The sequence below is a fragment of the Notamacropus eugenii genome, chromosome 1, assembly GCF_028372415.1.
Source record: "Notamacropus eugenii isolate mMacEug1 chromosome 1, mMacEug1.pri_v2, whole genome shotgun sequence".
NCBI classification, from domain to species: domain Eukaryota; kingdom Metazoa; phylum Chordata; class Mammalia; order Diprotodontia; family Macropodidae; genus Notamacropus; species Notamacropus eugenii.
In genome coordinates this window covers 473,918,827-473,946,423 of record NC_092872.1, presented here as the reverse complement: position 1 = coordinate 473,946,423, position 27,597 = coordinate 473,918,827, and the positions used below count along the sequence as shown (strand labels likewise).

Below are 27,597 nucleotides of genomic sequence, written 5' to 3'. Positions count from 1 at the left end.
AAGAAGAAAGCCGGGAAGAGGCGGCGCCTAACTTGTCTTTGCCAATGGGTGCCTCCGGTGGCGCAACGTCCTTGCTGTGATTGGCCACGCGCCGCTCTGGAGAAGGAGACTAGTTCCCTTCTGTGATTCGAGGCAATAGCCCGACGCTGAGGAAGGATAGGTCAGAAAGCACTTCCGGTGAGCGTCCGCCTCCTTCTCTGGCGCCTCCATGTTAATGGCGGTAGCGGTTGCCGAAGTGGGACTCTAATCCGGCCTCAAAGGGGAAGCAGCTTTTTCTTTCGGCTTCCGTCTGCCCCTGCCAGCCCTCGCGCCCACGCCCTCAGTCGCCAGCATGTCTGTCGTGCCACCCAACCGTTCGCAGACGGGCTGGCCCCGGGGTGTAAACCAGTTTGGGAACAAATACATCCAGCAGACCAAGCCTCTCACCCTGGAGCGCACCATCAACCTGTGAGTGACTCCCCCCCTTCCTCCCGATCCTCGGGCCGCGACGTGCCCCTGCTTTCCCGCCGCCCCAACTCCCTCCACGCCACGAGCGCATCCCGGCCGCCGCCTCGATGTTTCCCTCCCTCCCTCCCCCAGAGCGCGTCCCCCACTCCTTTTCCTGAGGCGCGCGCCGTTGGCCCCCCGCGAGTCCCGGGCACCCGTGGGCTTGGCGCGCTTCCACTTCTCCTTGGCGCGCTAGGCTTCTCACTCTACATGTGGGCGTGCCCCTGGCCACCCCCCTGGCCCTGAACCCCCCAAGCAAAGCGTCACGGTTCTAAAGGACTTGAGAATACATACACTACCGTTCCTTAAATCTCCAGTGCAGGAGATGGAAGACGTTTTCCGTCTGTCAGTAAGCTGTACGCCAGGCACGGACCTGGGCCCAGGCGACAGGCCCTGCTCTGGAGAAGTTCACCCTGTAACGAGGGAGACCGTGTGCTAACAAATTTCCATAAGCAAGCCATATACTGGAGAAGTAGGAAGCCGTAGGGAAGGCATCGGCTAATGCTGGGGATTCTGGAAAAGCTTCCTTTAGAAGGTGGGATTTTAGCTGGGACTTGAACCAGCAAAGCCAGGCGCCGGGGGTGAGGAGGGAGAGCATTGCCTGCAAGGAGACAGCCAGAGAAAATTCGCAGGGTTGGGAGATGGCGTGTCGTGTGTGTGAGGAGTGATTGGGAACCATTGTCACCGGATCGAAGAGTAAGGAGGCCGTGGTGTAAGGTGTAATAAGGCAGAAAGCAGGGCAGGATGCTCACACCGGGAGTAAATGACAGACCTGGGAATCTTAGACTAGAGGGCCAGGAAGTCACCTGCTTTGTGCCAGGCAAAGTGTAAAGCACAAAGAGAGGCAGAAGATTTTTCATGTCTACAGATGGTGCTAAACACCATTCTCCAAGAGCTCACAGTCTAATGGAGGAGATGACACTCAAAACAGCTATGCACAAACCAAGTGTATACATGATAAATTGGAGATAAGTAAAACATCTAGTATAAAATGAGGTTCAGAAGGGGGATGACTTTTTCCATTAAAAAAAACTGTAAAAATAAAGCTTCCCTTTCTTTGGACACCTAGTTGATAGAGGCACTAATAGTAGTCTCCTTCTGGCAGCCAACTCCATTATATACCAAACTTCCCATATATTGTGGGTTCTTTCAGTGGTCCCTGCTTAGACATGTGGTTGGATTGGCAAGTGGGAGGAAGCTTGAGGTCTGTCTTGCTTTTCCTTTCTAGGATATTGCTTCTCTTTTCCACTAGGCCAACATCCTAGCACGTTGTACTGCATGTGGTTGCTGTGTGGTACTGCATTGTTGCTATGGAAACACAGCATTCTTTTCTAAGAGATAGAAAAGCATGTATAATGCATTCTCCACAATGAATATGCCTTAAGGTTTTTGCTTAAACTTTAAAGTTACAGTTTTTGAAATGCAGATTCTATCAGGCAGATAATTCACATTGGGAATCTCATACCAACAAACGGGCAGCAGACCTTTTTACCAATCATTGAGTGTGTATATCATTCTGTGGGAATTACTCTTCATGTTGTCATTTACTGAATGTTACAAAGTTGACATAAATGTAGGCATTCGTTTCTGATGGAAAAAGTAGGGTCTCAAATTTGCATTTGGTTAAGAAATAAAGGAAAGGTAATCATGCAAAGAACTTAAAGGTTAAAGATACGAGTCTTTGGTATCTGAAAATAAAATGTAGTCTGCTGATTTTTATCTCAGCAATTTGAAAATAATACCTAGAACTATGTCAGACCACCAAACTTGAAAGCATTCAAATTGAGCTGTTTATTAATCCTTTAATTTGTGGGTGTATGGTCAATTAATTTTTACTAATAACCTTCCAACTATGATGCTATGAAAATAGACTTGTGGGCTGTCCTGGAAACAACCAACATTTATATTAAAAATGCATTCTGAGTTCTAAAAATTAAAAATCTTGGAACACAGTTTGTTGGAAAGTTGGGCACTGACTAAATTCAGAAACATTTATTGCTTAGTAGACCCAAGTTTTCATTGTTCTAGGTGGGCAAGAAATATGCTAAACTGAAGATAAGCTTCATCCTTTGTTTCCTTTCAAAGTAATTTTTGTTGTTGAATTTCAACAACAGTAGTTGTGTCCTACTCTTTGTGACCCCATTTGAGGTTTTCTTGGTAAAGGTACTGTAGTGGTTTGCCATTTCCTTTTCCAGCCTATTTTACTGGTGAAGAAACTGAGGCTTGCCCAGGGTCACACAGCTTAGTAAGATGAATCTTAAGGCATGGTATTCTAATCCATTGCTCTACCTAGTTGTCCCTCAAAAGAATGTAGGTAAAAATAACACTTAAAGTTTTTTAAGAATAGTTTTCATAACTGCTCTGTCTTTTGATTTTTAATTTTTCACATTGACAACCTCATGGAGGAGTAGGGACTACATCTTGCAGTGTAGCTATGTCATGTCTAAAGATGGTGTTAAGCCCTCCAGCCAAATAACATGCGCTAGTGAATTTTGCTCTATTTTTCCCTGTCATTTAAGGGTTAATTTGAAGTGAGAAAGTGCCTATGATCTAATTTAGAAATATCAAGGTGTTTGGTTTCATACTTCTGTTTGTTCTTTTTTGGCATTAGGGTTATGGATTAGGGAAACAGTGTATTACCTGCTACTGTTAGAATGTTTTAGTAAATTTAAGAGAATGTATATGGTAAAAACATTCACCCCAAAGTATATGGAACACTTGGACTGAGGAGGAGCCACTTGCAGATAGAGAGGATAAAATAAACTGTAAGATTCTAAATTTTTTAAATTTTCCCACACAATTCTGAAGTTTGCCTGAACATCTGCTGTTTAACATGGGCAAAGGACCCATCTGTAATTTGGCAGAAGGATTTGGGCCTCTCTCTTGCCCGGGAGCCTTGAAAAATTGACTTGCCCTAGATCACTGTGTCAGAAGAATGACTTGAACCCAAATCTTCCTGACTTTTGCCTACTTTACATCCTGTAAGTTGCTAGGTGATGCAGTGGATAGAGGACTGCACCTGGAATTAGAAAGGCCTGAACTCAAATCTAGTCTCAGACACTAGTCATGTGACTCAGGACAAATTACTTAACTAATCATTTCTAGTTTCCTTATTTGTAAAATTGGGCTTATGATAGCACCTATCTCCCTGACCTATAAAGTTGAAATGAGTTAACGCTTCATAAACCTTAAAGCCTGTATAAATGACAGCTAACATTGTTGTTACTATTATTACCACTTCTTTTAAGATGCTAATTTGTATTGTGAATCATCCCTCTGGAAGATGTCCCTTTGGACCACTGGGTATTTCCTTACTTCTTTGAATGGGTTTATAATTTGGGACAAAAGGGCTGAAAAATCAAAATGGCCTTTAAACCAGAAAGTGGAGAGAGAATTTAGGATGAATTGATTCAAAAATAGAATGGTCTGAGAGCTATCCTTTCAGAAAAGTCTTAATAAAAAGTATTAACAAAGATGGAGCACAGTAAGAGTACCCCTGGAGGAATGGATCTACTGATGGAGTGAACCTTCAGGGTTTAGGGATATGGTACTTAAGGAGAGGAAGGGGAGGAGACTACAGAGGGATATCAACCCAGTTTGTGAGGAAGTTGGCTGTTGATTTCAACCTGAAGCTACAGTGGAGCAGACCTAAGAAAAAGATGTTCAGTATTTAAAGGGCTGAAAGAGTACCTCCCAGGTAGGAGGAGGGTTGAAAAAGAAGAGAAATATCAGCAGTTACCAGGGTCTGAACAAGGGAAGTAAGGACAGAAAGTGACACACTAAGGTTTGCCTGGTAAGTAAATTGTACTCTGAAATCACTCTGGTTAGTCGTTTGTACATATCAACTTAATTGCATGTGGTGGAAAGAGTGTGGCTAGAGTGAAAAATTGGGGAAAAGCTATAAACCCAAGGATATGGTCTTTAAGTCATAATTTTCTCCTTATGATGCTTTGATCTGAGCAGAAAATCACCAGACAAATGGTGATTGAGAAGTTGGTTAGGAGAGTTTCTTTTGGGGGGAAATGATCCTGTTTTGGCACAGTACTTTCTTGACCCCAATGTGTATGAGAAATTCATAAAAGAATAAAAGGAGGAGATGGATGGTCTTTGGTTAATATCTATTTAGAAGATTGACATTCCTATGTAGGATTACTCCTAAACCTGATACTAACTAGTACTGTAGTCTATAACATCACACTTAAATGAAGATCTCTAAGCAGAACAATTTGGGTAGCACTTGAGAGCTTTTTACAGTGGAGTTGGATTTTAGGTTTGTGTATCCAATAGGTACTTGGCACCTACTCTTTTACAAAGTAAGAGGCAGGAAGGATAGCATGGTAAAGAGAAAGTGTTTGTCACATTCATCCTTTTATACATAATAGCTGTGTAACCATGGGCCAAGTCACTTAATCTCTATGCCCCCAGAAAACTCTTGAGTTGTCCCAGAAAACTGCATTGGTTGAACAAGTTTCCGCACAAACACTTCCCAGTACTAATGGATTCATGAGTCCCAATGTATTTTTGAATATATGATAGCATATATGTATATAGAAATATTCATAAACACACAGATGTGACGAAACATATAGTCCCATCTGACACTAGCTATGCCAGTCACTTAATGTCCCTGAGCTTCATTTTCAAGGTTTTTAGAATCTGCTTCATAGTATGGTTATAGGGAATGTTAATGCAATTTTAACATTTGCAAACCTTAAAGTCATATGGAAAGCCAGTTTTTAATTAAGTATTATGTTGGATGCCACGAAAGTTTACAATCTAATAGTAGATTGTTGTGATTGTGATTGTGTGATCTATCATTTCCAGGTTATTATGCACTTCATTTTGTTTGCAGGTATCCACTTACAAATTATACCTTTGGTACAAAAGAACCCCTTTATGAAAAGGACAGCTCTGTTGCAGCTCGATTTCAGCGAATGAGGGAAGAATTTGACAAGATTGGAATGAGGCGGACTGTAGAGGGTGTTCTGATTGTGCATGAGCACCGGTTACCCCATGTGTTACTTCTGCAACTGGGCACAACTTTTTTCAAACTGTAAGTGTTTGAAAATTGATAATGAAGTTGCCTTTATCGAAACTACTATATAATGCAACTTATAAAGTATTAGCACTTATGATTAAATGAAATTATTTTCCTTCAACAAAATGGCTAATTATTACTATTTTTAGATGGAAGACCCCAGTCCTTTTCTACTGCCCTGCTTTTTAAATAGCAGATATTCATTTCTGTTTATTACCAGTGTTAGAAATTCAGCCATATTGAACTTCTTTAAAATGGATTTTTCCAAATTTAATCACTATACTTAATTGCATTACTTTATATGTGAACAGTTGATATTTCGAGCTAAAGATGAATGGTCTCTTCCCCTTCTCCCCTTAAACATCGTAGGATTTTGCTTATACTATTTGTTAACAAAAGTTTACTTTTACTATTTAGGTTGATAATCTTTCATTCCTCATGAAAATATATGTTTGGCCAGTAACTATTCAATCTGCCCATGCTAGAAGGAAAGGTACTATTGAGGATTCTTGGAGCCATATTACAATGCAGTGAAAGAATGGAGCCAATGAACAGCAGCTTCACTATTCTCTGTTTTCCTTAAACTGTTTTTCTGCTTGTCATTGTATCCTCAAGTGAGAAAGAATGGGGTGGGCAAATGTCTGGTAGATAGATTTTTATTTGGAAGGCTGACATACATAATGAGATTTGTTTGAATAAGTATTTCAGTGCCAGAATGTTCATTTTTTGTTGCCATTGAATGTTCAGCTTTCTAGAATCAAAGATTATTGATTTTAAAACCCTTAAAATTAAATTATTTTGAGTTTGACTCAAGCTTATTTCAACTCCTAAAGAGGTAGTCAGTAAGCATTTGTTAAGCACTTACTGTGTGCTAGGCACTGCTAAATGTTGGGGAAACAAAGGCAAAAACAGTCTACCCTCAACAAGCATACCTTCTTTTGGGGAAGATACAGGAATGTGAATAATAGGTACCTATGAGATCTTTTCAGGGTATGTGAAATGTAATATGGGAGGGCAAGGCACTAACATCTGGGAGATTGAGAAGGCCCTCCTGCTGAAAGTCAGATTTAAACTGTGTCCTGAAGGGAAACCAGTAGGTAGAGGTAGACAGGTAGGAGAGAGTTCAAGGCATGGGAGATAGTCCATCCAAAGGCATAGAGATGGGAGATGTGGCTTACTTGAGGAAATGCAAGTAGTTGATACTGGAGCTAATAAGGAGACAGTAGAGCTCATTGAGCAATGGGAGTGAGGTGATCAGACCTATGCTTTAGAAAAACCACTTTGCAAAGAATTGGAAAATGAGGTGATAACCCATCATTTGGGGAATGGCTGAACAAGTTGTGGTATACGAAAGTAGTGGAATTTTAGTGTGCTGTAAGAAATGATGAGCAGGCAGATTTCAGAAAAACCTGGAAAGACTTACATGAATTGATGCTGAGTGAAATGAGCAGAACCAGGAGAGCGGTAATAGCAACATTGTGTGATGACCAACTATGGTAGACTTGGCTCTTCTCAGCAATACAGTGATATCTAAGACAGTTCTAAAAGACGTGATGGAAAATGCTGTCCACATCCAGAGAAAGAACTATGGAGTCTGAATGCAGATCGAAGCAGACTATTTTCACTTTTTTTGTTTTTTCTTTCTCATGGTTTTTCCCTTTTGTTCTGATTCTTTCCTCACATGACTAATGTGAAACTATGACTGCTCAGCATGGCATACCCACATCAGAGACAGTACTGTACTCTATGAGCAAAGCAGAATTGAAATAACTCAAAAGAAACTCACGATGTGCAAATTTAGAAAGTCAACTCCAAATGTTCACATGGACTATTTGTGCCTGACTTGTGGTAGTACCTTGTATTGGTCTGATCAGCCACTGTTGGATACATAACTTGGCTCTATAGTGATGTCATTTTGGTCCTTCTCGAGAATGAAGGACAACCAACCAATGTGTAAATGTGTTAAACATGATTGTACATGTATAACCTGTATCAGATTGCTTGCTGTCATGGGAAGAAAAAGGGAGGAAAGGGAGAAAAAATTAAAACTCAAAATCTTAGAAAAATGAATATTAAAAACTATCTTTACCTGTAATTGTAAAAAAAATAAAATGCTACTAAGTACAAAGAAAAAGAGAAAAACCACTTTGGCTGTGAAATGGAAAATAAATTGGAGTAGGAGAGATTTAAGGCAGGGAGACCAGTTGGAGAGCAATTGATGGGATGAAATGATGATAACTATGGGAATGGAGAGAAGGGGACAAATACAGAGATGTTAGGTAGAAATGACAAAATTTGTCGATGGATTGGGTATGTGAAGTGTGCGAAAGTGAGGAATAAAGGATAACACCAAAGTTGCAAGCATGATGGAGAAATGATGATGTCCTCAAAAGAAATAGGGAAGTTGGGAAGTCTGGTGAGTTTTACAAGAAAGGTAAGGAGTTACATTTTGAGCATGTTGACTTGAAGATGCCTAGGGAGCACCTGATTCAAGTTGTCCAAAAGGCAGTTAATGATGCAAAACTGTGGAGATGCTAGGTCTGGATTTTCAGGATGTTCCAAAAGTCTTAGTGCAGCTTAAAGTTATGAATAGCTTAAAACGTTAAATCTTAAAGCCAAACTAAGGCTTTTGAGACAGTCTGTATGGTTCTGGGAATTGTTTACATAGAGAAGATAATTGAACTGTGATCACCAAATGAGAAAGCATAGAGAGAAAGGACAGAGCCTTGGAGAGCATTGCTGTTTAGCAGATGTGGCATGAAGAACGAGCAAAGGAGACTGAGAAGGATCATGTGGACAGTTTAAGAGAACCAAGAGAGAGCAGTGTCATGAAAATCTGGAGAGGCTAGTGTGTCTAGGTGGAGAAAAGGATTAGTAATGCCAAATGCCACATTGAGATTAAGATAGATACACATAGAGAAAAGGCCTTTAGATTTTGCAGTAAGGAGGTTTAGAGAGGGCCCATTTCAATTAAATGGTAAGACTGCAGGCCACAGTACAGAGGATTTAGAACAGGGATGGGGGGGACTTTTGGCCTCAAGGCCACATGTGGCCCTCAAGATCCTCAAGTGTGGCCCTTGACCTTGATGACCACAGGTTTCCCACCCCTGATTTAGAAGAAAACGAGTGGAGTGGGAGTTACCTAATTATTTCATCTCAGTTATTTAGCCAAGAAAGGAAGTAGAAATACAGGATAGTTGCTAGTAACAAGATTAGATCAAGTGAGTTTTGAGAATGGGAGAGCCAGGTGCACATTTCCAAGTAGCCAGGCAGCTACTGGTAGAAAGAGATTAAGGCTAATCAGGAGAGGGTGGGGTAGGGAAGGGATATCTGCCTTGAGAAGTCTGAAGGAAGATGGGATCAAGGGATGAATAAGGTAAGGTTTACCTTGGCAAATTTAGACCAGAATGAAGGAGATAAGTAGGTATTAAGACTGTAGCTTTTTCACAATATTCTTCTGAATATTTTAAGGCATGGTATTTGAAATATTGGCATATTTTATTTGGAAATTAAAATTTCACTCTTGGATTTCTTGGACAAGACAAATGGTGCAACGTTTTTGTTAAAATTTTATACAATTGACTATCATTTCACAGACCTGGTGGTGAACTTAATCCAGGAGAAGATGAAGTAGAAGGACTCAAGCGTTTAATGACAGAGGTATTTTTCTTTTACTTCACTATTTTGATACAGATACTCTGGTGAATAATTGGGATCATTCATGTATAAATTGACTTAGATTTATTTGGAGTTTATTTGCTTGTCTCATTGAAGTGTTAGTTTTCATTGATTAAAATTTAACCACAGAAATTATAGCAGATCGTGGATTTTTAAAAAATCTTTATCCTTTGCATTATCTCTCTCAATAGTTATTGTGATTCTAAATTTCTTACCTTTTAAAAGAATCATTCTAGTGTCAGATGCTGAATGCTTTATGACAAAAATATACAGGACAGTGTGATTCTTAGAACTTGTTCAAGCTTGGGGTTTTGTGTAAGAAAAAGGATCATAAGAATAACAGAGTAGTTGTTTTATAAAATGAAGAAGAGTATTTCTGTGTTGTTTGGGCAGAAGTTCTTTAACGTACCTGAACGACACCGTGGATGAATATAGTGAAAAATATTGATATGGCCACTTGTTTATACAAGCTGAAATGACCAATTTATAGAAGCCATGGGTAAAAGAAACTAATTAATGAATTCTGGGGAAAATCTCATTTAGACAGTAGGCTGGCTTAAAGGGGTTACCAGCTACACAATTTTATTGTACAATTAGAAAACAGTAATAGATTAGCTCCTCAATCAAGTAATAGACTGCCTGCTCAAACCAGTTAGGATTATTCAGTTTGAATTAATTATGAATGCTGTGGTATTAACAGACAACACGAAGCAAACAGGCAAAATCCTTTAGAAAGGACAAATCATTAGTATGGAATATCTTTAATCATATATTTACTGTCAGTGATGTTGCAAGAAGTGATCCTCATGTAGGAATACCTACATGATGTTTTAGTTTTTTACTAACTGTGAATTATTTATTTTTGACAGATACTGGGACGTCAAGATGGTGTTTTGCAAGATTGGGTCATTGATGACTGCATTGGTAACTGGTGGAGACCAAATTTTGAACCCCCACAGGTCAGTGTCTTAAGTTATATTTGTTGGTTTTGGGGCAAAATGTAAGTTCCTCTTTCTGCCCTTTTCAAATAACTCTATAACACAGTTTTAAATTGTGCAGAGAAAGTGAATAAAATGTCCTCCTTACCTGTTGGACTAGAGATTCCACTGCTGGGCATATCCAAGGAGATGAGTAATAAACAGAAAGATCCCATATATACCATAATACTTAGAATATCACTTTTTGTGGTAGTTCGGAATCGGAAACAGTAAATGGCCATTGATTGGGAAATAGCCAAACAAAGTTGTAGCACATGAATATGATGGAATAGTTGAGTACTGCAAGAAAGGAGATATATGAAGAGGAGAGAAAGACTTACATGAATTGGTACAAAGTGAAGTAAGCACAACAAAGAAAATAGGATACACAATGATTACGACAATCCAAATAGAATGAAATTAATGAAATACCAAGAAATTGTGACGATCAACCCTGGCTTCAAAGTAAATATAAGAAGACACCTCCCTCCCTCTTCAGAAGGGAGGAACTTCAGGTGTGGAATACCATATATAATGTAAGAATTGGTTGATGTGTTGGTTAACTGTGCTGATTAAAAAAAAATTCTTTATTATAAGGAATGTCTGCCTGGAGGGAGGTGGATGAGGGATATATCGGGAAATTTAGGTAATGTAAAAGCAAAGGATACTAATTTGTTTTTCAAATGACTAAAGTAGAGATAACTTCATCTTAAAAAGAATTGCATACCTTTAACATTTCTTTGAAACAGCTAAGCCAGTTAGTTTAATGCTGTGTGCATTTCTCCCCTGTTAGTTAAATGTCAGATTGCCTTTTTTTCTTTTAAATTTATATTGAAATCTTGTTTTTACATCACCTTTATATAGCCTCTCAACCATCTCCTACACAATGATTCATTGTAACAAAGAATTTTTTTTTTTGGTCAGGTGATACTTCTTTTTAAAGCATTTACAATATGGACCACAAAAGAATTTTTTTTTTTTTAAAACATAAGCCAACTGAGATACAGATAATATTTATGTTGCTAACTTCACAATCTCTTGATCTAATTGTCTCCACAGTATTACTAAGAGTAAAAGGACCCTAACTTAATGTTGTTGGTCTAAAGTCCTATGCCTAATAGCTTAATTTTAGACAGCCTCGGATGTTCCTCTATCCATAATCTATAATTGAATAGATCTGGTATTAAGCTTACAAACCTTTTGACTATAGGAAATTGCCACCAAGAGTAGGGACATTGCAGGGAAACAATATCTCCCCAACTTCATGTCTATTCCAGGCAGGAGTAGATTGTCCACTTGCATTCAGTCAGGCTTAAAAGTCTGCCAGGTGTCAGTGGGGAAATTGAGTCCGGAGAATCCTACCTCAGCCCATGCTGAACAGCTGCTCTCCCACTCTTCCCTTGAGATCACCTATGCAGTTCATACCAGCATCTCATGAGCTTACTGGCATCATATAATGGAAGCTCGGATCACCTTTCTTGCTTCCCATACCTGGAGTTAGACTCAGAAGAACAGTGTAACAAAGAATTTTTAAAAGGGGAAGGGGAGCAGTTCACTAAAACTGATAAGCACATCAACTCTGCCAGTATATGCAGTATTCATACCTTCAAAGTAGGGAAGGAAGTATATTTCCCCATTTCTTTGGAGACAAGCTTGACTTACCTATTTTCTTACTATTTTGGGGATATTTCACCTCTAAAACTAAGGCTTAAGATTTTGTTTTATTTTTCTTGAGATTCCATACTAAACCCTTTCTCTACCCCCCACCACTTTAGATAATACGGGAAATTTGATACTGGCAACTATTTAGTGAATTCTCTGTTCAAAAGTAGTAGTTTGTCAGATTTTGCAGAGTGGGAGATAGGGTAAACTTTTCTAGTAAGGAAATCTTGACATGTTTATCTTGTACCTGATTAAAGAAAGAGTTCCTTAAAACCTTTTAGAAACATGCTTGACACTTAATATGTAACAAGGAAAACTTATCACAGCAGAGTTCAGAGGAATTGAACACTTTGGCTAAAGCGGATCCCAACACTTTTTTCAGGAGGAGGGAGTATCAGATACAGAAACGAGATTGGTTTTATACCAACTGTTAATTCAGGACAGATTCTCCCATCAGGAGATGGATTGGTCCATTCTCCATTAGGTCACCATCTTCTCTACATGCCCATTATGTAACTACCCCTGCTATGATTCCCCTTCCCCCCAACATGTTTTAACATAGGACCCATGATCAGAAAATGGATGGATAATTTTATGCGGGGTGCGTCTTCTCATATACATGAGGTTCATTAAGCAAGCACAGTGAAGAAAAGCCTTCCCCAGGTAACTCTAGGTCATTTTCCCTGGCTAGTTTCAGCTTAGCTGTAGATTTGGTTCCTTTATCAAAAACTTTGTAATTTTCTGCAGTTTGTCTCCTGATTGGTTGAGTCCGCCTGCAGTCTGCTAACCTTATTATCTGACTTATTCTCAATGACTTCATCAACTAATAATAACTTCTGTGGAAATTTAACTTTTGCTGTCTCTTAGAAACCTGAATCTTGGTTGAGCCTTCAGGGTACTTCCTAAATATGCTAATGATATTACACATTGAGACTTGCTATATATAATATCAATTGTATATCTTGTACTCAAGAAAGTGGAAATGAAAGCTTAAGAAGAAAAGTATTGTCTAAATTTACATATAGAAATTCCCCTTAAATTCTTTTCATACAGAAATATACTTTAAAATTCTGAAGATCTTTAAAGAGTGATGGCTTAGTTTTGTTTAATTAATGAAAATTCCCTGAGAAAATTAGAGATGTCAGAAAGGTCAAAAGACAAGAAGTGGAAAGGTTTGGCCTTAGAGTATTGAGCTTAAGTTCAAACTAGCAATATGTACTTTAGTATATTGTCTAGTTCCTAAGAGTGCATGGTATGTATACTATTCTGCCTTGTCTATATCTTTCCCCATAGAATATTTTTCTACAAGTGAAATCAGGTAAAAAGTTGTCAGGGAGGAAACTACTGTAAAAGGATAAATATGTAGTCTGAGGGAGATAGATAGGAGACAGGCCACTTTTCATTGGCCATGATTTATAGTTGCATCTATGTATATGAACTTTTGAATCTTTTTTTTAAACCTTCAGTTGGTAAAACCATCTTTTCACCCATCTCTATCTTTCTGTCATTGCTCATTTGCTTAATGGATAGAATCAGTTTGCCTTAGATTACTGCAAAGTGGGGATAACTTTGGGTAAAATATACTTTAGGGGGTCTGAGATCTGTATTTTTAACAGTATGAGAGTACCCCTGTGAGGAATTTCTCTCCTAGTACAATTCAGTCTTAAGTTACTTGGGGGGACAAAAGGTTAAATGATTTGTCCTGGGTCACACAACCAGACTGTTACAGGAGAGGGACTTAAACTTAGGTCTTCTGACTCTAAGGCCAACTCTAACCACTATGTCCTGCTGCCTCAATAAAGCTTTTTTTTTTTTTAACCACAGGCTCACATATGTTCAGTTTTGTGAACTTGAGCCAATAATTTTAAATCTCAGTTTCCGTATTTGTAAAATGAAGATGGATACATCAGATGATCTATAGGGAATCATCAAGATCTAAAACTTTTTTTGTGTCCTTGTGTAATTTTCTGATAAATGGCTACTTCATGAAGACATTTTAAAATAAGCACATCAGAATTTTGGAAAATTTAATTTTGTGATGGAGGAGGGGAAGTCATAGATTTGTTTTTTAAATCTAGTTTTACTTAAAAGTAATTAAAAATTTTATCCTTTTTATGAAGTCTGGAATCTACTACATATTCAGGTACTTTTAGTGATTTATTTTTAATTCTCTTTTATTGTTTTAGTACCCATATATTCCAGCACATATTACAAAGCCTAAAGAGCACAAAAAACTCTTTTTGGTTCAGCTTCAAGAAAAAGGTAAGATAGTTTTACTACTAAGACTCAGAATATTTTATTTTAGTTTTTTAAAAAGTTGTTTAGAACTTTGAAGAAAACTGAAAGATTTGGTAATTTCAAGGCATCAATTTGACATTAAAGGAATTATCTACTTAACACGTATACTAATTATATATTGTTTGTTAATATACTGAAAGATTGACTGAACTTGAGGTATCAGAGGTGTGACTTCCTCTGAAGCCAATTCTCTATCCACTGCTGCACACCTGCCAGTCATAAAGTATAGTAGAAGGAAAAGTTAAAGTAGCTGGGTCTAAATACAGATTACTTTGAAATTGACTAAGCACTGAGTACACATCTCATAGCTTGGGCTCTGCAATTGTTTAGACATCAGTATTGATTTTCATAAACTGCATTGTTCCTTAGTTTTTTAATCCATTTTGAGGATTATGATTTCAAGAAAAATCACAGGGGTGTAATTCACATAGATTGCCAGAATTTTAAAAAATGAATGGGTGCCTCAAGTTGATATTAGTGTTCTATAAGGGCAGTTAGTTTAAAAGGAATAAATAAAAGGATATTCCTTAAATGAAGTCATTGAAGTAGATTTTCATAATCGTTTCCCCAAAATGTTTTTGAGATCTTTGTAATTTCATTAAGAAGAAACCAACAAGAAACTAATTTTGAAAATGTTAAAAAACATTATGCTGTCAATTGCAATTGTGTTATTTAAAAAAAAAATTGGAAAGATTAATTTCTTTGTTTAATTTTAGCCTTGTTTGCAGTCCCTAAAAATTACAAACTGGTAGCTGCGCCATTGTTTGAATTATATGACAATGCACCAGGATATGGACCTATCATTTCCAGCCTTCCTCAGCTTTTGAGCAGGTAAAGAATGTCAAGAGTATCATAATACATTGATGTATATTGAAGACCTAGAATGTTCTGAAAAGGTCAAGAAGCAGTCATTTTCTGGATTCTGGTGCATTTTTATTTTAGAAATGATATTTTAAAATCAGTAAGAAATCCAGGTAATCACATTTAGGATTGCATAAACAGCTTAACCAAAGAGATAGCTTGGGGCAATTAAGGCATGGTGAGCTCCAGATGAAAAGCTTTTGACTTCATGTGGTATTACAGCTAGATACGTATGCAAGCAAAATTGTATGCAAGCGAATTGTAGGGAAACAAATACTTCTGTAAACATGCTGTCAGCCATTCTGGTACTGAAATTTTGCAAATTTTGAAGTAATACTTGACTGAATTACTTGTATTCAAGTCCTTTATCAGAAGAAGAGGATACTAAGAGATCTTGTTGGAGTATGTTGGGGTACAAATGTAGGGGAAAAAAAGTAGAGTGTTGAACTTCTTTGACTATGCTTGGTATGTTACCCCTCTATTACAGACAGCATAATAAATAGTGAGCTAGGTTCTGGGTTTCTCTATGCCTGTCTGCTTTACTGTTTTTTTTTGTGATATTGAATATCAGCTGTTACTTTGCTTTTTAAAGTAATGATCTATAAAAATTATCCCATTAATAAAAAAATAAAAATAAAAATTTTTTTTCTCTTTTAAAAAAAATTCAGGTTCAATTTTATTTACAACTGAATGCCTGAGCCGTGGAAGAGTAAAAGAAGCCGTCTCTGTGAGCACAGCTATACAATGTAGAAGAATAAACAGAATAGGAAGTTTCTTTTTGTTCGCATTTTCTCCCTTATTTTTCCCCAAATTGCCTCATACTTTATATTGTTTGCATAGTAAAGTGAATCTGAAGAACTGTTCTAGATAGTGGTGTAAACAAATGTGATAATGTATATTTCACTTTTGGTTCTACCCATACTTTTTGTACAACATTAAACAAAGTGGACCTGTTTCTATTCGCGTTTTTTACTTCATATTAAATTTTTTTTTAAAATCCTTACAGGTGAGGATCATAATATTTCCTTTTAGTCTGGTGGTTATTAATGGAAAGCTGGAGATTTAGTGTACCAAAGTACAGTGGCCCCTGTTGTAATATCATTGTAAGGGTTCTTGAAGCATAATCATGTTTTAGATTGATGATGAGATCCTTTAGTTACTTCTGAGATCTAGGCCTCCTCACGTGGATTCTAAGGATTCTTCAGAAAAATAGGGACCCTCAAATATTTGTTTGGAAATTGGTGAGACTGTGTTTCAAAGTCAAGATATGGGTGGTCTAAAATGAGAGACTACTCTTCAGTTTTTTATTTAATGGAAAGGTAAGTCTATATGTAGGATATTTTGTTTAATATAAAAACATGCCATTTGATATGGACCTGTCTTTACAAAGTATTTTTAAAACTTTAGTAAAAACATTGATCTATAATGGTTAATTGACACCCTTTAAGTACATGATTTTCATGGTTTTATTCACTGGCTGTTTTGGTACTCTGAGACATGGATATAACGTCATAAATGTTAACCTAAAGAATGTGAGAGAGAGAGAGAGAGAGAGAGAGAGAGAGAGTGTGAGTGTGTGTGTGTGTGTGTGTGTGTGTGTGTGTGTGTGTGTGTGTGTGTGTGTGTGTAAATTGATGAGAACATAGTCATGGATATTAACACTGAAAAGTTCATTCAAAATATTTTTTGTAATCCAAAATAATTTAGCAGTGAAGAAAGGACAAAAGCTAACTTTTTATATATATATATATATATATAAGTAAAAATACACCCCCCAAATGAAGACTTTAAAATCTGCCGAATTAAGTTTAAATTTATTTGGAGAAGTTTTATGAATGAAGGAATTTCTCCAAATACAAATTAATAATTTCTGATTTTTTAAGATGTGTTTATGTAATTAAAATTTTAATATAGAAATTATTGATAATGGGCTTTAATGGAATGGAATCAAGAGCTAATTTTTATAACTGATAGCTTAAAGTTTATATAATTAGGTATAAAATCAATATACAGCAGTAAATTGATCTTATAAATGAATTCTCTTGGGTCCCTAATTATCTCTGATACCTAGTACAGTAATTATCTGTTAAATAATCCCACATGTGGGAATTAAGCATTATTCCTAAATTCTCTTGTCTATAGTTGAAAAGCAATGCATTTTTACTTGCTTTTTGCTTAAATTGATATACTGATTTTCAGAAGAGTACTGTAGAATTGAGCTGAGGCTATGCTAACTAAATGTGCTTTCATAGACTGGAATATCACCTGAAACCTTGATCATGTTTATTTGCTATTATGACCAGATGGTGCCATTCATCCATTTAATTAGTCATTTAGGAGTTATTGGTCTGACTTTTGGATGACATCAGTATGTTCCGAATATGACTTTATTGAATAGCCCTGTCCAGGAAGTTAGGAGGATTTGATCTGGAAAACCATATAAATAATTGCTTTATGTCTGCTTGTCCTCATTTCACAGGCAGTGCAGTCTTATCCCCCTTTTAATTCCTCCCCTGTAGACAGTTGCAAACTGCACTGTCCTTTGAATATAGTTGCTTCTCCAAGAGAAACCATGTGTAAATACATCTGGGCCTTTCTTGATGTGCTTTTTGATGGTGGGAGATTGGGCAGTGCTTTGTGTGTCTGTGATAAGTATGTATGATTTTTTTTCTATTAAAAAAAATCTTGGTCAGATTTTTTTTGTTTCTAGCCCAGTTGTGTTCTTCATACCTTCAGCATTTACCATGTAGCCACTCCCTGTCTGACAAGGTAGGATGCTAGCTACAATTTTAGCCCTTCAGTGAACACACTCATCTTTACATGAGAGGCTAAGTGGGGCAAAAAATAGAATTCCATAAACTGAATTACATATTACTGGACTTCATGCAATCTGGACTGAATGAATTTAGCTTTGGCTAAATGGAGTTAAATTTTGTCTTAATAGTTGACAGTAATTATTAAAGTTATATGAAATTATAATTCAGTTGACTGGACTGATTTTTTTTCTGCTGCCTCTAAACTTGTTATTCGCTGCCATGTGGTGACCACAGTTACATAGCGAGTCCCAATCCAGTCCTTTCATAGGCTTTCCACTTTTTGCAGACTTTTTATGTCCCTTTAAAAGCAGCATTTCTACAGGAAATAGAAAATCAAGCATATTCCTACATTAAACAAATGTAAAAATTTTCTAAGCATTATTCATTAAGTCCCCATGATATGTGAACTAACAACAGTACTAATTTAAAATTTATTTAATAAGGTTTATGAATGTGTGTTTGTTCAACAAGTTTCTATTCACTGACATTTATTTATCAAGTATTTATTGAGCCCTTATCAGGTAAAAGACATTAGATTCCTTGTTTGATTGTTTTAAAACTGCAATATATAGTATCATTCACTTTAAATATTCAAAGGAAGTTTGAATATTTCTGGCTGCAGTAATCGTCACTGAAAAGTGAATTCAGAATAGCCCTTAAAGTATTCAGTAGACTGGGGCAGAAAATGTAGAATCTATATTTATTTGCCTTAAGATCTCTTCAGTGTCAAAACAAGCATTTTATATGGCCTAAATTTTTTTTATGTATGAAACTACAAAAATAAACTAATATTCTAAAAGTCTTTAGAAGCACTAAGACTTGTGAAACTTTGTTAAGTAATTAAAATGTAGTATGATAATACTAATTAGAAAATGCCAAGTTTAATGCAGTAGATGGAGAAATTTTTCTGTCATAAATGATTTTCCCATCCCTACAACTTGCAATTACTTTGTTACAGTACTTTCAAGTAAAAATTTAACCTTTGAGAACTGCACATGAAGGGAGTGTGATTCAGTTTGCTTAGTGGGTTTGTACTTTTCAATCTTAGGTAAGAAAGTATAAGGTTTTCCAAATGACAGAAGCTAACAGTCTAGTCCATTTGATAACTCACAGCTTGTTCCAAATGAAAATCCCTTTCTAAATTTAGAAAAGTGAAGTATGTTGATTCTTCAGTTCCTACTTGTTTTTTAAGGCATTTAGTCTCTTACGTACTACAGCGTTTCTGAGATCATATCCTTGGAGAAACTTTTGATTACCTGATTTCAAGAGGCTTAACATTTTTGTTAGTTAATAATGGTTGGAACAAATTGTACTGATCTCTAAGACAGCTTCAAGAAGCTTGCTGCTTTGTGTGTCTTGCCAAGGAAAGTTCAAAGAAATGTTTAGAACTATAATAATTCCACCTCTGCATTTTATAATAGAGTAATGCTTCATAATTCTTCCATCACTGAAGTATTTGATTGCATTTAATTGGACTCTTGGTGTTTGCCTGAATCATTTAATGATTAAAGAACAAAAACATAATTTGAATTGGTCAGTAAAGTCCATTTTACTAATAATGGCATTTTCAAGTCACTTCTACATCTTGGCAAATTTGTTATTTTCTGAGAAACTGCTTGAAATCTGGTGCTAAAAGCTAGTACTGCTTTGTATAAATAGTTTGTGTTTTAGTGACAAAGTACATCATAAAGGTGGAACTGTAAGTAGGGAAGAATGTGCCCAGTTAGGATGCTAAGCCATGGAGGGCGGGAATGTTGCTAATGTTAAATTTTTATATCGTCTTTAAAGGAAGATGTGTACGCATCTTTAGTTTGGCATCAATAGCTATTTGCAGTATTAGATTCTTAGAAACTGTAAAGATATAAGTTCTGGTTTTATTTTTACATATAGAATGCAAGAGCTTAGTTTAAAAGGTCATTGCTGTTCCCTTTGTCATTTTAAATAAAAATCATTTAAAACAAAGATTCTGTGAGTGTTTAGGAACAGGTCCCCTTGTATAGTAAACCTCTTCTTCTCATTAGAAATTCTGCCTTTTTTTTTTTTTTAAATGAACTCCTATGGTAAAGAAGGTTTATTAAGTTCTGGTGTTTGAAATTAACATCAATATGTACCCACTTGTAAAATATCTTAACCACTTAAATTAATCCTACATTTAATGTTCAGAAAGCTTAGTCTCTTTGCAAAATGGAACATAAATAGAAAGCTGTTATGCACAATGCAAATTTTATTGGGGGGGTGGAATATGTGTAAAACTAAATGTAGAGAGGAACTTAAAAACCGTATTTTTTAAAAAGGGAAAAGGATGTGTCAAGTTATCTTAAAATATGGAAAAGTAGTAGTGTGACATGTAATATTAAACTGAAAGGACTTTTGACAACATTTACTTATAATTGTAGGGTATCATCTTAAACCTGTTGGGAATATCTCCCATTGCTAAATGCACTGTGGCTTGGATTTTGATAGGGTTTAAGATAGGAACTGTACCTGTGATTTCATGCAGGCCTGCAACTGATAAGTCTTAGAAGAGGAAAGTTTGCCCAGGTTCACAGAGTTAATATAGTATGCAGTAGAGGGTTTAGTTCATTTAAAAATCAGTACCAGGATTTATAGTTGCCCTGCACATCAGTAATTCTCTTAAAAGACTATTACCTTTTTACCTTATTTTGAGTAACTCAGTGTAGTAAAAAGAATTGCTGGGTTTGAACTCAAGAGCACCCAAGTTCAAATCTTGGCTATTATAATAACAGTTTGGACATAGATAAGTTATTTCTCCTTTTTAGGCTTCAGTTTCCTCATCTGTAAAATAAAAGAGTTGGACCAGAGACTCCAAGGTTCCTTCCAGTTCATAATGCTATGCTCTTACTGCTTATATAAAACAAGGCCTTGTTGGACTGAATCAAGTAGTTTTCATACCTTGATCAAATATTCTTGGATCCTCCCCATTTTTTTCTCCATCATGGGGATGGAAACACCATAGTTTGTAAACGTTGGAGGGAGCACAAGTGCTTAAAAAGTCATCTTGATGCAGTGAGGCCAATACAATGGTGACTAGTTAGAGACGAAATTACTAAAGTGGTTGAAAGCACCTTCAGTTTTTAGTACTCTGTTAAGCCCAGGGAATAAATAACTGGCTGTTGGGGGAATTTACTTCAACATACAAGTATTGAGCCAGGTTGTAGGTATTACATTTGACCGATAACTTTAAACTTCTAGTTCCACCTCTCTTATTGATGAAATTGAGGGCAGGAGGGTTTAAGGTTGCCTAAAGTGGCTCTCCACGGCTGCAAACTGCCTCTTTTTCTAGGTAGTTCTCAAAGTAATTTAAAATGACAGTGCAGCACCAATTTAAAAAAAAAAAAACTGATTTAAGAAAATCCTCAAACATGAACCTATATCCATATATATCCAAAGGTGATGAAATGGGGATTAGGTGTGAAACCACGAATGTATTAAAGCTTATTTTTTAAATGACGTTCAGCCTGGTAGGACCTACATCACCCTACTTGTTTATGTCCCCTTCTGAATTTGCTTCAGCATTTAAAATTTTTTTTTTTTTTTTTTTTTGCTGACACATCTTTGTATCAATGTTGCTGCCTTCGGTGTTCTTGACAATAAAAGCCCTCTGGCAACAAGCACCGTCAAAACTAAGAAAATTTATGATGGGTGTGTTGGAAAATATCTCATTTCACAGTTACAATGAATCATTCGTTGGCAGTGGTGTTTTGTCTGGTTCTTCAATTCCCTTTTTCTATGCCGTGGTTGTTGCACAAATAGTTATGTTTCTGTTCGATCTGCATCAGTTGAGTGAATGAAAAAAGGACGGAAGCGCTTCTAAGCCAAGTACTGTTCGTGACCCCTTTGGGGTTTTCTTGGCAGAGATGCTGGAGTGGCTTGTTCTTTCCTTCTCCAGCTCATTTCACAGATAAGGAAACAGGCAAACAGGGCTAAGTGACTTGCCCAGGGTCACACTACTGGGACTGCATTTGAACTTGGGGAAAAAACTGTAGGCTGGGCACTGTTCTTTCAGCTACAGTTCTATGCAGCTCCTAATCCAAGAAGCCAATGATAACTGATATTTGTAAAGCACTTGATCCTCAGAGTAACCCTTCGATGTGGGTGCTATTATCTTCATTTTACAGATAAACAGGTTGAGGGCCAGTAAGTGACTTGTCCAGGGTCACCAGGGAGGAACTTGAACTCCGGCACTGTGGCTCCCAGCCCACCGCCAGAGCCACCGTATTTCCCTCCAGAATGGAGTTGGTGCGCTTAGCAGCTTTCGACTTTTAAAAATCGTCAGTTCTCGAGGAGACGGAAGCTTTCCGAACTTAACAGGTGACGGGAGTGTACGAAATAATTCTGTTAATTTCTTAGTGAGAAGGGAGGCGGCGGGGGAGGACCGGTCGAACCGCTCAGCAACCGCAGCTTCTTGGGGGGACCTCGCGGAGCGCCGGCCCGGCCGAGAATAGCCCACAGCGCGGGCCGGGCCGAACGGACTTTACGCTGGCCGGGGCCGGAGGTCAGGTGGCCCTAGTCTCCTCTCGGCCCCTCTCCTAGCCCCAAACCCCGGTCCTGTGCCTGCAGCCCCGGAGCCGTCCCTACCTTGCTCTGGGCCTCAGTTTCCGCCTCTAAAGTCTGGGGCCCTGGCTGCCTCGGGGCCCTTCCCGCGACTAGTTTCCCCCGAGCTATTTTGGCTCTTCCGATCTCCCGCCCAGCCCTCGCGGGTTTATGATTTCTGGAGGCGGAGGAGGGAGGGTCAGCTGCGCCGCCTTCAGCCCCAACCTGGAGGCGGGCGGCTCTGGGCTCCGCGGCTCGGAGCGGCCCAGGAGAGGGCCCGAGGCCGGTCGGGTCCCGCCCCGGGGCGGGAGGGGCGGCCGCCGGCCCCGTGGCCGAGGCTCTTCCGCGCCGGCAGGGGCAGTAGCGGGAGCGGGAGCGGGAGCGGGAGCGAGCGGCGGAGAGCCGAGGAGCGCTGTCGCCGTCGCAGTCGCCGCCGTTTGGAGGAGGCTGCGCGGGCGGGAGCGAGGGAGGGAAGGAAGAAGGGAGGCAGCTCCGGGGCCTGCGAGGCGAGGCCCGGGGCCCAGGGCCGCTATCCCCGCCACCATGCCGCTGCTTTTCCTGGAGCGCTTCCCCTGGCCCAGCCTCCGCACTTACACAGGCCTCAGCGGCCTGGCGCTGCTGGGCACCATCGTGAGCGCCTATCGCGCCCTCAGCCAGCTCGAGCCAGGCCCCGGCGCCGGCCCGGGAGAGCCCGAGGCGCTCGCCTCGCCTCAGCAGCCGCTGCAGCCCCAGCCGCCGCAGCCCAGCGCCCTACCGGGCCCCGGGGGCCCCCGGGCCCGAGATGTGGCCCAGTACCTGCTGTCCGACAGCCTGTTCGTGTGGGTGAGTGGGTGCGGGGGGGCTGGGCACAGGGCGGAGGGCTCGGAGGGGAGCCCGAGTGGGGGCGGGGCCGGGCGAGGGGCGCCTGAGCTGGAGGAGATCGACAGCTCTGGGTAACTGGGAGCTGTGGGTTAGGAGCCTTCATGTTTTAGGGGATCCTGCAGAGCGCCCCTGAAAGGACGCCTTTGAGTACGTAAAGACAATCACCCCCGCACCCCGTGTCCCTCCCCTCCCCCCCGCACCCTCGGATAGGAGGCAGCATATCAGAGTGGGCAGCGGAGACGGAGTTTATGAACGTCGGGGTCACCGCTCCAGCGTGCGGGGGTGTACTTATGAGACAAATGAGTAAACTGAGGGCCACAGGGGGAAAGCGACGTACTTGTGGTCACAGGGGTAGAAAATTCGTGGCTGAATTGGAACTCCACATCCTTTTATTCCAACTCCGGTGCTTCCATATGTGGATGGGAACTTTTTTTTCCCTTGAGATCAGCCACATTTGGGGAGTTTTTTTTAAGGAGCGTGAATTTCAGAGGTTGTCAGCAGTATAACTGTATTAATGAGCTTTCCAGAGACAGGGAAGAAGAATGTTAGGAGCTTTGATTCTGAGTGATCCAGAATTGTAGACTTGAGTGTAGACTTCCTTGTCTTGGCATGAATAAGGCCCATTTTTTCTCACTGAAAGATCTTGTTCTCTTTTACCGCTGTCTAGCAAGGACCTGTTTGCGTGTTTGGTTTTCTCTCTTTACTTAACCATGAAACCAATATCCAGACGGAGGCAACCTACACTTTCAGAAATATAGCTTGTGCTGGCACGTGAACCGAGAAAGGAGTTAAGAAAGTCGAGAAGGCCATACATAAATAGCCAGTCTAAAAGAGGGGTATATATCCGTGTGTGTGTGTGTGTGTGTGTGTGTGTGTGTGTGTGTGTTTCTCGTGTAAACCATGCAGCACCAAGTACAGTTACTCCACGATTGGAGACTGTCAATTTCGTTGTCAATTTCGTTGTCACTCACTTTGCCCTTTTAGGTCAGTGTCAGCCTCTCTGTGACTATTCACTTGGTATCCAAAATCACAAGAGTGTGTGCAGTTCCTTCAAATTAATACCACTGTTTCAGAAACAGATTTATAAACTTGAGAAGATTATAGAGATGTTCTTGTTATTTTGAAATTCGAATTCTCCTGACTTTAAAAGTTAGGGATATATGCAAGATACATGAAATTTCTTTACCTCTATTTATACTGGGTCCATTTGTTCCATGTAGCACTGATACTCTGTAGTAGCGTGCTATTTTTAGGATAGCAGTGGGGAAAGAATTCATTTCATTCCATTGAAATTTTAAGTGAAATTAATGTTTTGTACTTTGTTTAGTTTGAAAATTGCTTACTTTAAATGGGAAGAATGGAGTTTGACAATTCTTTAAGGTTATAATATCTTTAATATGTGGGGGGGGTTTTCTTAAAACTTAAGATATAAATAAGTCTTTGATAAGTAGCTCTTGTGCTTATATAACAAACAGTCACTGGTATTGTTTAGTGATTTTTTCCTAGGGGTTTCTTCTTACATATCTACTGTTGAAATTCCAGTAGTCTTAAATATATTCATAAAATATTAGGTAAAGCCTAGTGATTTTTTTGTGAGTTATTCTTTTAAAATTGTCTTTTCCCCCTCATTTTTCTGTCTGCTTTTTAATAGATGACTCAGTTTGAGGTTTCTATTTCTTCTGTATGTGGATATATTTTTCATTTCTTAGTTGATCTTTTTCCTCTCCTTTTTCTCATATTTCTGCTTTGCATTAATCTTGACTTACTGCATTTCATTTACCTTCTTACAGATTGGTTTGTTCTTGCTTTACTTTTTCATTTCTTACTCTTTTTATTCCTTAACCTGCTTTTTTGCACTGGAACATTACTGTAATGTTGTTCGGAGCTGAGAACAATTTGGTATAATGTAGTGTCCCAGAGGAGTTTGAGTTATTGAAGTGTCTAAAATAATCTTATAATGAATTGGTCTTGTTTATAAGATACATCTATGGCATGGATCCCTAAGGACACCAAGGTGAGTCTCCATGGTTCTTAGATTAGTGACTTCTTTGACTTGTTCTCTTCTGTTTTACTATAGGTTTTTTTTCCTTATTGGTTTTCAGTGGTCTCTACTTTCACCTGCTATCGTGTGCTATTTTGCATTGCCTGGCTTTCCCTTTTGTAAAGGTAATAGGCACTATTATATTTTCAGATTCATTTCTCTTAACTCTACACTTCTGTTAATTTGGCATGATGGTAGTTTTTCAAGGCTTTTTGTATCCTTATAAGTACCTCTTGAGCTATTGTACCAGGCCAGCTAAAAATTATTCAGCTTCTTTTTTCTTGATACATTATATTTATTACCTCCTTTTTTCTCTTTCCTTTCCTCTTTTGTTTATAGAGGAAGGCCTGAAAAATTTTGAGAAATAGATACAACTTTTACTTTAGAATATGAAGTCAGTAAATGTAAAGATGCAGTTTTGGTAGAAGGTTTAAGGGGAAGATTATAAGAAAAAGAAGGGCATGAAAAAAATAAAAAGTAAAATTCTAAAATAAATCCAAAAGTTTTCCTTTTAAAATGTCCTGGTATTGAATAGTCACAAATTTCAAATATTTTGGGTGAACATTGAAAAAAAAATTGATTGCTTGCTTGAAAGTAGAGGTAACTAAGATAAGAAAAATAATGATAATAATAATGATAATAATAATGACACAAAATAATAAGTATACGTGGGTAAATAATTTAGAAATAAAATAAAATAAACATTTTTATAAATAATTAAAGAAATAAAAAGAAAGGAAAATTTTCCCAACACTCTTGTGGAGAGTACATGTAGACCTAAATACTTTTAGTGACCTAGGAATGCCCATTTTAGAAAGGATGAGGAAGAATATTGCTGTTGATATAATATGGGGACAGTATTTGTTTCTGATTCCTAGGACTGTTCAAGGCACGAATGTACAGAAGAGTACTTGTTCAAACAAAAGACTTTAGTGGGAGCCAAATCAGTTGTGTGCTTACATTTTTGGAGGGAAACCAAAAAATGTCCTAATCAATTTATGATTTCAGGAAATAATTTCATATGATATAATCATGTATCATGTGCTCATAAATAATCTCTGTTGGCTGAGTTTTAGTTTGCCATAAATACAAATACTAGTACAAAGCCAGAGCAACCAAGAATAATAGAAAGGAAGCAGAAAACTGGGAAAGAATTTTTATAGCCAGTGTCTCTGACAAAAGCTTCATTTCCAAAATATGTAGAAAACTGAATCAAATTTATAAGCATACAAGCCATTCCCCACTTGATAAAGGGCCAAAGGATATGAACAGGCAGTTTTTCAGAGGAAGAAATTAAAGCTATCTATAGTCATATGAAAAAATAATCTAAATCACTATTGATTAGAGAAATGCAAATTAAAACAACTCTGTGGTACTACATCACATTTATCAGATTGGTTAACATGACAAAACAGGAAAATGATAAATGTTGGAGATGTGGGAAAATTGGAACACTAATGCATTGTTGGTGGAGTTGTGAACTGATCCAACCATTCTGGAGAGCAATTTGGAACTATGCCCAAAGGGCTATAAAAATGTCCTTTCCCTTTGATTCAGCAGTGTCACTTCTAGGTCTGTATTCCACAGAGATCATAAAAATGGGAGAAGGACCCATATGTAAAAAAAAAAAATTATAGTAGCTCTTTTTGTGGTGTCCAAGAATTGGAAATTGAGGGGATTCCTCTCATTGAGGGGATTCCCCATCAATTGGGGAATGGCTGAATGAGTTGTGGGTATATGAATGTAATGGAATACTGTTGTTCTGTAAGAAATAATGAGCCAGGTGGACTTCAGAAAAACTTTTTGGAAAAAACTTGCGTGAACTGATACTGAGTGAAGTGAGCAGAACCAGAACATTGTGCATAGCAACAGTAACATTGTGTGATGAACAGTTTTAATAGACTTAGCTCTTCTCAGCAATGCAAGGACCTAAGACAATTTCAAAAGACTCATGTTGGAAAATGCTTTCCACATCCAGAGAAGGAACTATGGAGTCTGAATGCAGATTGAAGCATACTATTTTCTCTTTTTTTGTTTCTTCCTCATGGTTTTTCCCTTTGGTTCTACAATATGACTAATGTGGAAATATGTTTAATATGGTTGTACACCTATGGCTTATATCAGATTGCATGCTGTCTTGGGGAGGGAATGGAGGGGAAGAAAACTTAAAACCAAAAGTTTATAAAAGTGAATGTTGAAAACTAAAATAAATATTTTAAAAAACTTGTCATCTCAGTGGGCTATAGAATTAAGAGGGTAATTGACTTGCCTGGGATCACACAGCATTTATGTGTTGGATGTGGTGCTTGAATTTAGATCTTCTTG

The 27,597-nt window shown here is 38.3% G+C and overlaps 2 protein-coding genes across 4 annotated transcripts in view; both read left to right on the top strand.

Moving 5' to 3' along the window:
* Positions 1 to 85: 85 nt before the first annotated feature.
* NUDT21 (nudix hydrolase 21) lies at positions 86 to 15,955 on the top strand. Its single transcript, XM_072632292.1, has 7 exons — positions 86 to 447; positions 5,339 to 5,539; positions 9,121 to 9,184; positions 10,072 to 10,161; positions 14,028 to 14,103; positions 14,856 to 14,970; positions 15,669 to 15,955. The coding sequence occupies exons 1-7, from the start codon at positions 332 to 334 to the stop codon at positions 15,688 to 15,690; spliced, it is 684 nt and encodes a 227-aa protein (XP_072488393.1). The 5' UTR covers positions 86 to 331; the 3' UTR covers positions 15,691 to 15,955.
* Positions 15,956 to 22,049: 6,094 nt separating this feature from the next.
* AMFR (autocrine motility factor receptor) overlaps positions 22,050 to 27,597 on the top strand; it is a 44,565-nt gene continuing 39,017 nt past the window's right edge. The window contains exon 1 of one of the 3 annotated variants that reach the window (XM_072632285.1): positions 22,050 to 22,148. Coding sequence is in view for 1 of the 3 variants with exons in the window: in XM_072632284.1 (XP_072488385.1) it covers positions 22,914 to 23,192 (279 nt within the window). In the remaining 2 variants the exon portion in view is untranslated. Of the gene's footprint in view, positions 22,149 to 22,183; positions 22,333 to 22,596; positions 23,193 to 27,597 lie in introns of those variants that run through there. The other 2 variants (XM_072632286.1, XM_072632284.1) reach the window with 2 other exon arrangements.

Coding starts and splice junctions, on each gene's coding strand:
- NUDT21 (XM_072632292.1), top strand. CDS start 332: ATGTCTGTCGTGCCACCCAACCGTTCGCAGACGGGCTGGCCCCGGGGT. Junction 448..5,338: donor CTGGAGCGCACCATCAACCT/GTGAGTGACTCC, acceptor TTTTGTTTGCAG/GTATCCACTTACAAATTATA. Junction 5,540..9,120: donor GGCACAACTTTTTTCAAACT/GTAAGTGTTTGA, acceptor ATCATTTCACAG/ACCTGGTGGTGAACTTAATC.